Below are 16,983 nucleotides of genomic sequence, written 5' to 3' on the forward strand. Positions count from 1 at the left end.
GACCCATCCCAGCTGTGGATGTACTCCAGAGACTTGATTTGAACCTGCAGTTTATTCTATAGCTGCTGCAAGCCTGAACCAAGAACTTTACCATTACTGTGTGTAATTAATTCCATTGAACCAATTCTAGCTCTCATATACATCTTTTTCCTTTTATGAATAAATCTTTAGATTTTAGATTCTAAAGGATTGGCAACAGCGTGATTAGTGGGTAAGATCTGATTTGTATATTGACCTGGGTCTGGGGCTTGGTCCTTTGGGATCATAGAATCATAGAATATCAGAGTTGGAAGGGACCTCAAGAGGTCATCTAGTCCAACCCCCTGCTCAAAGCAGGACCAATTCCCAGCTAAATCATCCCAGCCAGGGCTTTGTCAAGCCGGGCCTTAAAAACCTCCAAGGAAGGAGACTCCACCACTTCCCTAGGTAACGCATTCCAGTGTTTCACCACTCTCCTAGTGAAATAGTTTTTCCTGATATCCAACCTGGACCTCCCCCACTGCAACTTGAGACCATTGCTCCTTGTTCTGTCATCTGCCACCACTGAGAACAGCCGAGCTCCATCCTCTTTGGAACCCCCCTTCAGGTAGTTGAAGGCTGCTATCAAATCCCCCCTCATTCTTCTCTTCTGGAGACTAAACAATCCCAGTTCCCTCAGCCTCTCCTCATAAGTCATGTGCTCCAGACCCCTAATCATTTTTGTTGCCCTCCGCTGGACTCTTTCCAATTTTTCCACATCCTTCTTGTAGTGTGGGGCCCAAAACTGGACACAGTATTCCAGATGAGGCCTCACCAATGTCGAATAAAGGGGAACGATCACGTTCCTCGATCTGCTGGCAAAAATTCAGAAAATAGCACCTTTTTTCTTTTACTGGGGTATTAGTTTTCATAACCATTCATCCCCATAACAAGTGACACTGGTGGTGATACTGGGAAACTGGAGTGTCTAAGGGAATTGCTTGTGTAACTTGTGGTTAGCCAGTGGGGTAAAACCAAAGTCCTCTTCGTCTGGCTGGTTTGGTTTGCCTTAGAGGTGAAAAAAACCCAGCCTTGGGCTGTAACTTCCCTGTTTTAAGCAATTTTGTCCTGAATTGGCACTCTCAGTTGGGTCCCACCAGAACCAGCATCATTACACCCTGTCCGTGTCACTACATCATGGAGCCACAGCCCTGCTCCCAGCCCCAGGTCTAGGAGGTGGTGAGGGGTGCAGACAGGGGTAAGAGGGCTGCACCCCCACTCCAAAAAGTATTCCAGTGCCACTGCCTTTGGTCATTTTTGTAGCTTGCCTCTGGATCCTTTCCAGTTTCTTTACATCCTTTCTATACAGTGATGACTACAATTGCACACAGTACTCCAACTGAGGCCTAACCAGTGCTGAGTACAGAGTACTATCACCTCCTGTGACATGCATGGTATGCCTCTGTTAATGCAACACAAAACTGCATTTGCTTTATCTGCAACAGCAAGGCCGCATCCTTTTCCCCATACACACTTTCTCACAGGGTGTATGGGGTGGGACAATCTTTTGGAGAACAAAACAAACAACCCAAACCTTTTATGCCTTCTTTATAGTAATTTAAAGCTGCCTTTCCCTGGATCAGGTCTGCACAGAAGGGTGGCATTGCAAACACTTCAGCTCTATCCCAGGATGAATCCTGAGAAGGAACAATTTTACTCATACACCAGAGGGATTAAATGGAGTCCAGAGTTTCTGCTGAGTCAGTGAATTTCTATGTATACAGTTTGCACCCAGGATATGATATAGGTCTGTGAATTTGTCTATGTTAAGTACCATTCATTAATGTCATATTCCAGAGTATTTCCTGCTATAGAATGAATCTTACATTTATGAGAGGCATGGGAATTTAATTTTATGTTACCCAGCTCAGATACCTGAATAGGTTTTCAGGAACCCTTTAAACTAAGTATATATGGTTTGCTCAGAGCCAGTGAAGTATCTATTTAGAATGCGATTTTAAAGACTGAGTTAACAAAACCTCGAAGGATGAAGTGAGTGAAGGATGAAGTGAGTGAAAATGAGAAATGCAGTTCTGAGAAAAGATCAGGGGACAGATTCTGTGTTCTGCCACAGTGGCAGTAGCCAGAATTGTGCTGCAGGGAGTAGGGGGAGAAATCCCACCCAGGAGATGTAGTATACTGCCGCATTGCAAGACCTGACACAAGAGGCAGGAGTTAGTGGTGTATCTGTGGCAGAGGGCACTGTGGAGTTTCTGTGCTGTGACACACTCCATATGCAGTCCAGGAAGAGGAGAGAAGGTGCATTAATCCACCTTTATGCTCTTAGGATTCTGGACTGTTCTGGGAGACAGTGTGGCCACTGGTGTAAATCAGAATAGCTATGGACTACTCTAATATATGGGAGCCACCCATCCTGAAGGCACAATGGTGACCTGAAGCCACCTTTTTGCTCTCCATTCTGGCCTGCACCTTCTAAGTTGCCCTTCTAGGAGTGCAGCACAGAATCTCAACCCAAATAACATTTAAGCTTGGATGTAAAATTTATGCTTCAAAAGAATTACAGTGTTTCCATAGTGTGTGACTGCAGGTAGGTTTTACTGCAATTCTACACCCCATAAAAAGTGCCATACTAGATCAGAACAGTGCTCCATCTAGCCCAGTATCCTGTCCCAAAAGTAGTCAGTACCACTTGCTCTGGAGGAAGGTGCAAGAAATCCGAAGTGGGTATATATGGAATAATCTGCCCATAGTGGAAGTTTCTTTTAACTCTCTTTATTAGATTGATTTATGCCCTGAAGCATGAGGGCTTATATCTCTTTCAGATTTCTATTTCAGATTTTTTTTTTATTGTGGAAATAACAGAGTGCATGCTCCAACTAAAAAAATGTCTTGCTATTTCAGTTACCATAAACCATGGATGGTGAAGTGTCCTGCTTTTCCAGTGCCTGTCTAAAATTGGGATGAGAATGAGAGTAAACATGTTTAGGTTTAATCCAGATCAGTCTGTACCTTAATGGGCATGGTATAAAACGATAATCTTTCTCTGGCTTCTCACAATCATTTGTTTTCATATTTTTTATTTTTTGCATTGTTCCTCCAAAAATATAACTATTTGGTACATGCTAGTGTCTACCAGTTGGTTTTTAAAGTATACAGTGGTATAATCCCAGATGTTTATAGCTTTTCACTTTGCCCCCATATTTACTAATGTCTACAAAAACAATGTTTTGGAAATTCAAACTGACAAAGACGTCAGTCGGCGCTGTTGGCTACTAACATACATTTAACTATTACCAAATCAGCCTTGGTGTGCCCTCCTCTTATTGTGCCAGGAAATGTCTCTAAAACTGACTCATTTTAATGGCGCCATTGGATGACGGAAATAATGAGAAACATCTGACTGGACACATGAGTTTAATTAATACTTATTTAAAATAACATTCTTCAGGGATACGTGCCATATGGGCGAAACCAGAAAAAGAGCTTACCCTTCAGAGTGCTGAGTACCCTCAACTTCCATTAAAAACTTTGGGAACTGAGAGCCCTTAAACACCTTACAGGAGCCAAATGGCACATCATGGGATATAATTCCAGCAGGCATGATGAAACAGCATGAAAATTCAGAAAGTACAGGCTTCTTTACATGTACATGGGATGATTTAGTTGGGGTTGGTCCTGCTTTTAGCATGGGGTTGGAGTAGATGACCTCCTGAGGTCTCTTCCAACCCTAATCTTCTATGATTCTAATTTAGCTTTTTACAGTTTTTGATTGAGACTTGATTTAGACCAAAGATCAGAAAAATATGCAGTGCAGAGAAGTTTGAGAAACAGCTGCACTATTGTGCATAATGCTTTGCTCAGTCCACACACTTGTATACAAACATAAGAATGGCCATAGTGGGTCAGACCAATAGTCTACCTAGTCCCATATCCCGTCTTCTGACAGTGGTCAGTGCCAGATACTTCAAAGGGAATGAACAGAACAGGGCAATTATTGAGTGATCCATTCCCTTTCGTCCAGTTCCAGCTTCTGGCAGCTAAAGGTTTAGGGACATGGGGCAGACCAGGCCATCGGGTTGCATCCCTGACCAGCTTGGCTAATAGCCATTGATGGACCTATCCTCCATGAACTTATCTACTTTTTTTTTAACCCAGTTATGGCCTTCACAACATTCCTTGGCAATGAGTTCCACAGGTTGATTATGCATTGGCTGAAGAAGTACTTCTTTATGTTTGTTTTAAACCTGCTGCCTATTAATTTCATCAGGTAACCCGAGCTTCTTGTGTTATGTAAAGGGGTAAATAACACTTCCCTATTGACTTTTTCCATGCCATTCATGATTTTATAGATCTCTATCGTATCCCTCCCCTTACAGTCCTAGTCTTTCTGAAAATCCAAATTCACTTTATAAGCTGGAGCACCCTTCTCCACATGCTTGTTGTCCCCCCACGAAGAATTCTAATTGATTGGTGAGGCATGATTTTCCTTTATAAAAGCTATGTTGACTCTTCCCCAACAAATGGTGTTCACTTATCTGTCTGATAATTCTATTCTTTTTTATAGTTTCAACCAATTTGCCTGGTACTGAAGTTAGCCTTACCTGCCTGTAATTGCCAGGATTGTCTCTGGAGCCTTTTTAAAAAATTGGCATTACATTAGCTATCCACCAGTCATTTGGTACAGAGGCCGATTTAAGTGATAAGTAACATACCACAGTTAGTAGTTCTGCAATTTCATATTTGAGTTCCTTCAGAATTCTTGGGTGAATACCATCTGGTCCTGGCATAGGCGCTGACTTCTGCTGGTGCCGGTGGGTGCTCGACCCCCCCCCCTCTGCCCCCGGCCCAGCCCCCATTCCAACCCCTTCCCCAAAGTCTCCGCCCCCTCCTTGCCCCTATTCCAACCTCTTTCCCAAATCCGCGCCCTGGCCCCGCCTCCTCCCCTGAGTGCGCCGTGTTCCCGCTCCTCCCCCCTCCCTCCTGGAGCTTGTTACACCGCGAAACAGCTGTTTTGCGGTGGCAAGCGCTGGGAGGTAGGCGGAGAACGGGGACATGGCGCGCTAGGGGGAGGAGGCGGAGGTGAGGTTGGGTGAGGGGGGCAAGGAGGGGATCTTGGCTGCCGGTGGGTGCAGAGCACCCACCAATTTTTTCCCGTGAGTGCTCCAGCCCCGGAGCACCCACGGAGTCGGCGCCTATGGGTCCTGGTGATTTATTAGTTTAATTTATCAATTTGTTCTTCTAATGACGCCTCAGTCTGGGACAGGTCCTCGGATTTATCACCTAAAAAGAATGGCTCAGGTGAGGGAATTTCCCCCACAGCTTCTGTAGTGAAGACTGATGCAAAGAATTCATTTAGCTTCTCCACAACAGCCTTGTCTTACTTGAGTGCTCCATTAGCACCCTGATCTTCCAGTGGCTCCACTGATTGTTTGGCAGGCTTAAAAATGTGTTACTGTTAGTTTTTGTATTGTTTGCTAGTTGCTTTTCAAATTCTTTTTTGGCATGCCTAATTATACTTTCACACTTGACTTGTCAGAATTTATGTGCCTATTTTCCTCAATAGGATTTGACCTCCAAATTTTAAAAGATGTCTTTTTGCCTTTAACTGCCTCTTTTAATCTACTGTTTAGTCATGGTGACAATTTTTGAGTCCTCTTACTGTTTTTGTTTTGTTTTGATGTTCAAGACAAAATGACATGAGAAATCAGAGACTAATGTTACAACTGAGGTCTTGTCTCTGCTCTTACTGAAGTCAGTGGGAGTTTTGCCGTTGACTGAGGGAATATTGTAAGAGAAAATATTTAAAAAATGGATTTTTTAATAAGTTCAACTATCTTTCTATCCTGCCGCAGAGCATGCAAAATAAAATAAAACCAATAAAAATAAAAACTGTAAAGCTAAATTTTAGTGATAATGATTAAAAGCTTCAGCCACATATTTAAATTCTGAAAATCAGGAAAAAAGGAGAATGACAGTTAGAAAGTGTAAAAGAAGATGCTAGGAAAGAACAAAGTACAGGTTATTTGTGTAGATGGGGTGTAATACAGAGCTTACATTTTCATAAAGGTCTTAGCTAGTTCAAAACACATCAGTCAAGATGTAAGCAACATTTGTTCCAATTTTTTTTCTGTGTGTGGAATGAATAACTCCCAAGCTTAAATTTAATACCTAATGTCTGAATCTCTTCTTATATATTCCAGTTAAACCAGGAGAAACACCATTGCAGAAAACAGACACATAACAGAGCCCATCCCAAGCATCCACAAATCAGGAGTCAGGTCCCCACAAAACTGTAAGATTTGTCATAAAAATTGAGATTTTAAAAATAATATATCAGGAGTTCTTTTTATTTGCCTTTAGGGTTCTCAAGTTTATCTCTGCAACCACGAGGGCCAGAAACTTACTATTTTTTTAAATGAAAGCTGAGATTCTAGTGTGTTCACATGACTCTAGGGTCCAGGACTTTCAAAAAAACACCAAATGTTGTGACACACACAATTGAACTGTGAGAGTTTTTAGACACCAGTGTAAAAGTAGAGTAAATGAGATAAGAATCAGGCGATGTGAGTGCAGTCTCTCACATGTCCTCATTCCATCTGTTCCTTCACTGCTGCGGGAGCGCTCCCACGGTAGCGCTTTGAAGTGCGAGTGTGGTTGTGCGCCAGTGCTGGGAGAGAGCTCTCCCATCGCTGCAGGTACTCCACCTCCACAAGTGGATTAGCTTACAGCGCTGGGAGCATGGCTCCCAGCGCTGGGGCACTGTTTACACTGGCGCTTTACAGCACTGTAACTTGTTGTGCTCAGGGGGGTGTTTTTTCACACCCCTGAGCGAGAAAGTTGCAGCACTGTAAAGTGCCAGTGTAGCCAAGCCCTTACTCTCGCTCAGTCTCCTTCCTTATCCATTTCATATCCCACATTGATTATTTCTACTACTCACTCTTTCTTTTCCCTGTTCCCCACCCTTTCCAGCTCCCTCATTTCATGGTATATGCTTGTGTGTGAAAGACAGGGAAAGAAAGAGAGAAGAGAACAGGGAAGAGAGAGAGAAGGACATGGTGAAGGGGAAGCCCTGGAGCCTGTTCCTACTCCCCACAGCTAGTGGCACCAAAAGTGGTGCTGTATAAGGTAGTATCTCTAAGCAGCAGGCACCTGTCTGTGTTTGCTGCATCCCAGCAGGGGTGCAGGCAGCCATACAAATGCCCTATTTAGAGAAAAGAACAGGAGTACTTGTGGCACCTTAGAGACTAACAAATTTATTAGAGCATAAGCTTTCGTGGACTACAGCCCACTTCTTCGGATGCATACAGAGTGGAATAAATATTGAGGAGATATATATGCACACATACAGAGAGCATAAACAGGTGGGAGTAGTCTTACCAACTCTGAGAGGCCAATTAAGTAAGAGAAAAAAGACTTTTGAAGTGATAATCAAGCTAGCCCAGTACAGACAGTTTGATAAGAAGTGTGAGAATACTTACAAGGGGAGATAGATTCAATGTTTGTAATGGCGCAGCCATTCCCAGTCCTTATTCAATCCTGAGTTGATTGTGTCTAGTTTGCATATCAATTCCAGCTCAGCAGTCTCTCGTTGGAGTCTGTTTTTGAAGTTTTTCCTATTTAGAGAGGATCCCGATTTTGAAGAATCCTGGGGAACAAGCAACCATAATATTTGGCTAGTTTTGAAAAAAACTGGCAGTGTAGGGCTCAAGAGAAATACTTTTCCTGGTCTGTCACCTCTAATACCAATATTGATTACAGGGCTGGAGCACTGAATTAAGAGTAAAGATTAAAAGAACCCAATGTAGATAATTTGAAATGAAGCCTAAAATGGAGAGCATAATAATTATCAACAGCCATTTAAAAATGTAAACACAATGAAGGGAACAAAGTTATTCAGAGTAGTAAAAGGAGCTGTAATTAGGAGTAGTGGTATATTAAAGAGAAAATATAAACTGATCAGTGAAAGTGGGATCTTTTATACCAGTGTTTCCCAAAGGGTGGATCCTGACTCATCAATGTGTCACAGAAAGATCTTGATAAGTCACCACATTCAGGGCTAGATTAACCCACTACTGATGGAGCAACATGATGCAGGGGTATTGCCAGCACAGAGTGCCCGAGGCAAAGCAACAGCGGGTCCGTTGCCCGGTGTGCTTCGCGCCAATAAACACACCAGGGGGAGAAGCAAACAAAGTTTATTTGGGATCCCAAAGCGGTGCAAGGAGACAGGCAAGTCTCAAATCAAGCACATTAACAGGAACAGTTTTTCTTCTTTTATACATTTTGCAGTTAAGCCTCACCCCCCCCCTTTCCCCTCTAGCCCTCCCTTTCTCCCCCCCCATTCCTCCCTCTACCCCTCCCGTCCCTGGTAATAGTTAAGTCATTCTTGGCAGCTATAAGCCTAGCTTGTTAGTAACTTCTTTAAACCGTTATCTTGTCCTTTTTCCCTTCAGCCAGAAACATGCAGGCCTCATTATTACCGCTTGAGCAGGGGGTTGCACACAGATAACTGGTTGCTTACATATTCTAATTGCACCTGGCTTTTGAGGTTGATTAGAGTTTAAACATGGAAGGACAGAGTTTGGTTCACTTAGGCCTAGTGCAGGAAGGCTTCATTGACACTTAGTGGCCTTCCACCCTCCCGAGTTACCTAGGGTGAGGCCTAGTGACGTCAACAGGGGCAGCCAGGCCAAATCTGAGCAGTGCTGCCCTGGGGCCTGCTGTAACTGTCTCTCCTTCATTCTCTCTCTCACACACAGTGGGGCTGGGATGTGGGCAGGAAGAGTTCAAATGTCAAACCACAGACAAAATTTAATCATTAACCTGTCTCCTCACCCCCCCCCCCCCCAAAAAAAACCCCTCATGATTTTTGATCTCGTGAGGTTGGCACTACTGGGTAGAACACTGTGTCATCTGCACATTGCTGGCCCTTGTGTCCTTGTTGTCGGTTTGCCAACTGGCTGTGAACAAAGCGACTTGCCCAAGGTCACACAGGAAACCTGTGGTAGTGCCAGGAATTGAATCCAGTTCTCCTCACGCCCAATCCTCTGGCCACGGGACCATCCGCCCTCTCCTCCCACTGGGCAAGCTTCTGGCCCACAACACAAAAAGGTGTTATTTAAATACACACCCCTGTAAACGTGTCCCTTTCGCTGTGCCCGCGCTAGGCCTGAGGGCACCAGCTAGCTCCCGCTTGCATAACATGAGGCCAGCCCTCCTCTACGGGAATCGATCCCGGAACCAGTGTCCGTGGCTACTGTTTCCAGACGGACAGTTGAGGAAGGGACCCAAGCCAGGAGGGGGAGCGGTTAGAGGAACGGACACACCGACCGTCGCTCTCTAGACTGGGCTGCCGAGATGTGGAGTCGCGTCTCTGCAGTCGGGAGCCGCACACGCGGCGCCTGTCGCTGCCGCCCCCGCCCCCGGTTCCTCTCCTACCCCTGGGGCGCCCAGGACCCGGCGGCGGGGGCGGGGGCGCCGCGGCCGGAGCAGGGACCAGGCAGGTGAGCTCCCCGCGCTGCCCTGCGTGGGGCGGGTCCCTGGGCGTGTGTCCGTGAGGCCGCTCCGGGTGCCGAGACTTGCCAGTAGCGGCCCCGAGAGGCCGCTGGCCGCGCTCGCAGTGGGACGGACCCGCCTGAAACGCGGTTCGGTCTGTGCCGGCCGCACCCGGCTGGGAACCCCCGGGGGCCCGAGCTGCGCCTTTCGGGAGGGTGACTGACTTGGCGGGGATTGGCCTCTGCCGGCGGCCAGTGGTACAGGGACACGCCCTGCCTGAGAGCCTGGCCCGCGGCTTTTAACAAGCGCCACCGAAGAATTTTCTTGTTCGGCCTCCTAGCGCTCCGGGGAGTCTTTTGCTCTTTCCTTGGGGTGGTCCGACTAATGCGCTTACATCAGGGCTGGCTGACGTTCAGCCCAGGCCCACTCCATTGACCTCAGTGGGAGTAGGCGGGTCTTTGTGTGGGTTTTTTTTTGCAGAGCAGCAACCGGGCAGGTGTGTTTTCTGAGGCTACTTTTAACTCATTTTCTGACCTGGATTTCAAGTGAATGTAGTTGAAGTCCAGAAGGAATCATTGGATCATCTAGTCTGATTGTCTATATACCACAAGCCCTTAAATTTCATTGTTACCTCTATATTGAGCTCAATAGCTTGTGTGTGGCTAAAGGATCTCTCCCAGAAAGGCATCCAGTCTTAGTTTGGAGACACCAAGAGACTGAATGAGCCCCTTCCCTTAGTTTGTTCCAGTGGTTACTCATCCTCCACTTACAAAAAAAATTGCTTTATTTCTAATTTGAGTTTGTCTGACTTCAGCTTCCTGCCATTGTTTGTTTTTTATGCTTTTCTTCACTAGATTAGAGAGCTCTTTTGAACCCAGTATTTTCTCCCTCTGAAGGTGCTTAAACACTGTAATCAAGGCACTTCACAGTCTTCTTTTTGATAAGCTGAACAGACTGAGCTCTCTGTATCTCACTGTAAGTCCCGTGAATCACTTTTACGGCTCTGTTCTTCACCCTCTCTTTTTCACATTGTTTTTAAAATGTGGACACCAGAACTGTCTACAGTATTCCAGCAACAGCATGCCATATACAGAGGTAAAGTCACCTCCCTGCTTCTATTCGCTGCTTCCCTGTTTCTACATCTGAGGAACGCATTGGCTTTTTTTGCTGCAGCATCACAGTGGGAGTTCATGTGAGTGTTGCTTCTCAACTATAATCCCCAAATCTTTAAGGTATTAGTCCTCACAACCGTGGGGAAAGTACTAGTATTCCCATTTTTACAGATGGGGAACTGAGATACAGTGAGACTAAAAGCTTATTCTAAACCACAAGTTATACAGGTATATGGTAAGCTGTGAATTTATACCCCTATATTTATACCAGTATCAGTCCTGGAGTGGACTGTCCTAGTGCTGCTCTCTGGTTTAGCCCCTATTGCTTTGGAAGCAGTTTAGGGTTTAAAACTGCTTAAGTACCAGCTCTACTAGGCTTATGATACTAGAGATGTCATGAAGTGTTTTCAAGGGCAGCTGGGTCACTTCATGTCATTTTCTTTCCCACCCCTCAGTTTCATTTGTGGTAGGTCTTCTCATCCAAGGCAGTAGACTGCTCAATGCGCTGGTAGTGCTGCCAGAGAACGGGGTTGCACATTATTAGCATCCATCCACTTGGTGTCAGTTGCTATGTAGGGTATCATATACAAAAGTAAGAAAGTATCACGTCTCTTCTTCTAACTTGTAATACCAAAGTGCTATATGTATTTGTGGTCTCATCAGCACTTAAAATGTGTGTGTGGGGGGGAGCAAAAAAGCAATGCTGTCTGTTGGTACAGATGTATGCTCAAAGCATTGGATAAAAATGAACATGGTTTGGAAACTAGTATATTTTACAGGGCACTGGAAACATTTAATCACTTCCAATAAGAATTTTATATATATATATATATATATATATATACTTCAGAACTGCCTGTTTTCTGTCTTGAATGAACTACACAAGCAAGGTAGCCTAATAATAGAAGCATATCCTCTTTTTGTACAGTTTTGAATGTTTAGAGGGTATTTTGAAGAACTGGTAATGCAAAGTATATAATATAGTAGTTATTGTAGGTGGCTACAGCTTTCCCATATTCATGTCTAAACTGCTCCTAATGCTTCATGCAGGGAGCAAATAATTACTTCCAATAAGTAATGTAAAATGAGCTGATGGGAAAAGATGCTTTTTGGGGAAAAATTATGGAGAGACTGAATTGTAGTGGATAATAGCAAAGTCTGCTCAGTGTAAGTCAGAAGGCTTTCCACAGCCTCCTTAATTAACGGGGTTGTGAAGTGTTACTGAGGGTATGTCTACACTATGAAATTAGGTCGAATTAATAGAAGCCGGTTTTATAGAAATCGGTTGTATACAGCCGATTGTGTGTGTCCCCACATAAAATGCTCTAAGTGCTCTAGTCGGCGGACCGCGTCCACAGTACCGAGGCTAGTGTCGACTTCCGGAGCATTGCACTATGGGTAGCTATCCCACAGTTCCCGCAGTCTCCGCCGCCCATTGGAATTCTGGGTTGAGAGCCCAATGCCTGGATGATGCAAAACAGTGTCGCGGGAGGTTCTGGGTACATGTCGTCAGGCCCCTCCCCCTCCGTCAGAGCAATGGCAGACAATAGATTTGCGCCTTTTTACCTGGGTTACCTGTGCAGACAACATACCACAGCAAGCATGGAGCCTGCTCAGCTCACCGTCACCATATGTCCTCTGGGTGCCGGCAGACGTGGGACTGCATTGCTACACAGCAGCAGCAGCTAACTGCCTTTTGGTGGTAGACGGTGCAGCATGACTGGTAGCCTTCATCGGCGATCTGGGTGCTGGCAGCTGTGGGGCTGGCAGCCGTAGGGCTGCATTGCAGCAGCCCCATGCCTTTTGCCTTTTGGCAGTAGATGGTGTATTATGACTGGTAACCGTCCTATTACAAGTTGGATCATCGCACATTAGCAGAGTCTTCCCTGAGCAGCAGATCGTGCAATAGGCCTGAAGGCCATCGTCATCATACAGGAAAAATGTGGCTATCAGTCTTAGTACACTAACTGCCAAGCGCCCAGTATTTGCTGCCAAGCACCCAGAAGATGCCGAGGGCTATCAGTCATGCTGCACCGTCGTCTTAAGATGTAAAAAATAGATTTGTTCTGTATTCATTTCCTTCCCCTCCCTCCGTGAAATCAACGGCCTGCTAAACCCAGGGTTTTCAGTTTAATCTTTGGGGGGACCATTCTGTGTGACAGTTGTTTGTGTTTCTCCCTGATGCACAGCCACCTTTCTTGATTTTAATTCCCTGTACCTGTACGCCATGTCGTCACTCGGCCCGCCCTCCCTCCTTCCCCTGGTCCGTCAGATCCTAGTTTCGCGCCTTTTTTCAGACCAGGCGCCATAGCTAGCACTGGGATCATGGAGCCCGCTCAGATCACCGCGGCAATTATGAGCACTATGAACACCATGCGCATTGTCCTGGAGTATATGCAGAGCCAGGACATGCCAAGGCGAAACCTGGACCAGCCGAGGAGGCGATTGCAACGCGGCGAAGAGAATGATGAGGAAATTGACATGGACATAGACCTCTCACAGGCCCCAGCAATGTGGAAATCATGGTGTTACTGGGGCAGGTTCATGCCGTGAAACGCCGATTCTGGGCACGGGAAACAAGCACAGACTGGTGGGACCGCATCGTGCTGCAGGTGTGGGACGATTCCCAGTGGCTGCGAAACTTTTGCATGCGTAAGGGCACTTTCATGGAACTTTGTGACTTGCTTTCCCCTGCCCTGAAGCGCCAGTATACCAGGATGAGAGCAGCCCTCACAGTTGAGAAGCGAGTGGCGATAGCCCTGTGGAAGCTTGCAACGCCAGACAGCTACCGGTCAGTCGGGAATCAATTTGGAGTGGGCAAATCTACTGTGGGGGCTGCTGTGATCCAAGTTGCCAGGGCAATGAAAGACCTGGTGATATCAAGGGTAGTGACTCTGGGCAACGTGCAGGCAATAGTGGATGGTTTTGCTGAAATGGGATTCCCAAACTGTGGTGGGGCCATAGACGGAACCCATATCCCTATCTTGGCACCGGAGCACCAAGCCACCGAGTACATAAACCTCAAGGGGTACTTTTCAATGCTGCTGCAAGCCCTGGTGGATCACAAGGGACGTTTCACCAACATCAACGTGGGATGGCCAGGAAAGGTACATGATGCTCGCGTCTTCAGGCACTCTGGTCTGTTTCGAAAGCTGGAGGAAGGGACTTTCTTCCCGGACCAGAAAGTAACCGTTGGGGATGTTGAAATGCCTATCGTGATCCTTGGGGACCCAGCCTACCCCTTAATGCCATGGCTCATGAAGCCGTACACAGGCAGCCTGGACAGGAGTCAGGACCTGTTCAACTATAGGCTGAGCAAGTGCCGAATGGTGGTGGAATGTGCATTTGGACGTTTAAAAGCGCGCTGGCGCAGCTTACTGACTTGCTCAGACCTCTGCGAAAAGAATATCCCCATTGTTATTGCTGCTTGCTGTGCGCTCCACAATATCTGTGAGAGTAAGGGGGAGACATTTATGGCGGGGTGGGAGGTTGAAGCAACTCGCCTGGCCGCTGATTACGCACAGCCAGACACCAGGGCGGTTAGAGGAGCACAGCAGGGGGCGGTGCGCATCAGAGAAGCTTTGAAAACGAGTTTTGTGACTGGCCAGGCTACGGTGTGAAACTTCTGTTTGTTTCTCCTTGATGAACCCTCCGCCCCCCCCCACCCGGTTCACTCTACTTCCCTGTAAACCAACCACCCCACCCTCCCCTCCCCTCTTCGAGCACCGCTTGCAGAGGCAATAAAGTCATTGTTAGTTCACATTCATGCATTCTTTATTAATTCCTCACGCAAGTAGGGGGATAATTGCCAAGGTAGCCTGGGATGGGTGGGGGAGGAGGGATGGAAAAGGACACACTACATTTTAAAACTTTAACTCTTATTGAAGGCCAGCCTTCTGATGCTTGGGCAATCATCTGGGGTGGAGTGACTGGGTGGCCGGAGGCCCCCCGACCGTGTTCTTGGGCTTCTGGGTGAGGAGGCAATGGGACTTGGGGAGGAGGGCTGTTGGTTACACAGGGGCTGTAGCGGCGGTCTCTGCTCCTGCTGCCTTTCCTGCAGCTCAACCATACGCTGGAGCATATCAGTTTGATGCTCCAGCAGACGGAGCATTGACTCTTGCCTTCTGTCTGCAAGCTGACGCCACCTATCATCTTCAGCCCGCCACTTGCTCTTTTCATCCCGCGATTCAGCCCGCCACCTCTCCTCTCGTTCATATTGTGCTTTTCTCATGTCTGACATTGACTGCCTCCACGCATTCTGCTGTGCTCTATCAGCGTGGGAGGACATCTGGAGCTCCGTGAACATATCGTCCCGCGTCCTCCGTTTTCTCTTTCTAATGTTCACTAGACTCTGTGAAGGAGAAACATTTGCAGCTGGTGGAGGAGAAGGGAGAGGTGGTTAAAAAAGACACATTTTAGAGAACAATGGGTACACTCTTTCGTTACAAGGTCGCATTTTCCCTCTTATAGTGAGGGCCTGCCGGTTTGGTATGAGAGATCACTCACGCAGTGCCAGGCAACAGATTTCGGCTTGCAGGCAGCCATGGTAACATGTGGGAATGGTTTCAAACAGCAGCGCCCTCATTTCCCATATCCAGGATGAATTGGGTTGGCCATTTAAAATGGGTTTTCAATGTAAAAGGAGGGGCTGCGGTTTCCGGGTTAACATGCAGCACAAACCCAACTAAACCACCCCCCCCCTCCGCGCACACCCAATTCTCTGGGATGATCACTTCACCCCTCCCCCCACCGCGTGGCTAACAGCGGGGAACATTTCTGTTCAGAAGAGCAGGAACGAGCACCTCTGAATGTCCCCTTAATAAAATCACCCCATTTCAATCAGGTGACCATGAATATCACATCACTCTCCTGAGGATAACAAAGAGAGATAAGGAATGGATGTTGTTTGCATGCCAGCAAACACCGGGTCCATACGCTGCCATGCTTTGTTATGCAATGATTCCAGACTACGTGCTACTGGCCTGGCGTGGTAAAGTGTCCTACCATGGTGGACGGGATAAGGCAGCCCTCCCCAGAAACCTTTTGCAAAGGCTTTGGGAGTACATCAAGGAGAGCTTTGTGGAGATGTCCCTGGAGGATTTCCGCTCCATCCCCATACACGTTAACAGACTTTTCCAGTAGCTGTACTGGCCGCGATTGCCAGGGCAAATTAATGATTAATCATTAAACACGCTTGCTTTTAAACCATGTGTAATATTTACAAAGGTACACTCACCAGAGGTCCCCTGTGTGCCCTCAGGGTCTTGGGTGAGTTCGGGGGTTACTGGTTCCAGGTCCAGGGTGACAAACATATCCTGGCTGTTGGGGAAACCGGTTTCTCCGCTTCCTTGCTGCTGTGAACTACCTACATTACCTCCATCCTCATCTTCCTCGTTCCCCGAACCCTCTTCCCTGTGTGTTTCTCCATTGACGGAGTCATAGCACACGGTTGGGGTAGTGGTGGCTGCACCCCCTAGAATGGCATGCAGCTCCGCGTAGAAGCGGCAAGTTTGCAGCTCTGCCCCGGACCTTCCATTTGCTTCTCTGGCTTTGTGGTAGGCTTGCCGTAGCTCCTTAATTTTCACGCGGCACTGCTGTGTGTCCCTGTTATGGCCTCGGTCCTTCATGGCCTTGGAGACCTTTTCTAATACTTTGCCATTTCTTTTACTGCTACGGAGTTCAGCTAGCACTGATTCATCTCCCCATATGGCGAGCAGATCCCGTACCTCCCGTTCGGTCCATGCTGGAGCTCTTTTGCGATCCTGGGACTCCATCACGGTTACCTGTGCTGATGAGCTCTGCGTGGTTACCTGTGCTCTCCACGCTGGGCAAACAGGAAATGAAATTCAAACGTTCGCGGGTCTTTTCCTGTCTACCTGGTCAGTGCATCTGAGTTGAGAGTGCTGTCCAGAGCGGTCACAATGAAGCACTGTGGGATAGCTCCCGGAGGCCAATAACGTCGAATTCCGTCCCCACTAACCCAATTCCGACCCGCAAAGGCCGATTTTATCGCTAATCCCCTCGTCGAAGGTGGTGTAAAGAAACCGGTTTAAAGGGCCCTTTAAGTCGAAAGAAAGGGCTTCGTCGTGTGAACGTGTCCAGGCTTAAATCAATTTAATGCTGCTAAAGTCGACCTAAACTCGTAGTGTAGACCAGGCCTGAGTGAAAAAAAGCATGTTGTGAACAAAAAACAAAACAAAACTGATGGTGTTGGTTTATGCCTGTTTAATTTTCTTTGTAGTATACTAATGTTTTGGAACATATGTAGGTGCTTTTAAGCAGTCCATGAAGACTTACTTTGTACTGTTGCTATGATTATTCTGCTTAATATGTCAAAATGCTGAGACTGAAAATGTTGAGTGAATGTGAAAAATATTCTGATGGATATGTGTGGCGT

General features: G+C 46.7%; 2 protein-coding genes across 3 annotated transcripts in view; one reads left to right on the forward strand and one right to left on the reverse strand.

Moving 5' to 3' along the window:
* Window positions 1-9,222: 9,222 nt before the first annotated feature.
* MRPS31 (mitochondrial ribosomal protein S31) overlaps window positions 9,223-16,983 on the forward strand; it is a 35,330-nt gene continuing 27,569 nt past the window's right edge. Inside the window, exon 1 of one of the 2 annotated variants that reach the window (XM_005305613.4) lies at window positions 9,223-9,482. In XM_005305613.4, coding sequence (XP_005305670.2) covers window positions 9,337-9,482 — 146 coding nt within the window. In that variant the 5' untranslated portion in view covers window positions 9,223-9,336. Of the gene's footprint in view, window positions 9,483-9,963; window positions 10,667-16,983 lie in introns of those variants that run through there. The other variant, XM_008168000.4, reaches the window with a different exon arrangement.
* LOC135980882 (uncharacterized) lies at window positions 14,344-16,487 on the reverse strand. The gene is made up of 2 exons (XM_065581277.1): window positions 15,823-16,487; window positions 14,344-14,960 (listed from the first exon to the last, which is right to left on the reverse strand). The coding sequence occupies exons 1-2, from the start codon at window positions 16,358-16,360 to the stop codon at window positions 14,458-14,460; spliced, it is 1,041 nt and encodes a 346-aa protein (XP_065437349.1). The 5' UTR covers window positions 16,361-16,487; the 3' UTR covers window positions 14,344-14,457.

This window comes from Chrysemys picta, chromosome 1 (assembly GCF_011386835.1).
Source record: "Chrysemys picta bellii isolate R12L10 chromosome 1, ASM1138683v2, whole genome shotgun sequence".
In the NCBI taxonomy this organism is placed as follows: domain Eukaryota; kingdom Metazoa; phylum Chordata; order Testudines; family Emydidae; genus Chrysemys; species Chrysemys picta.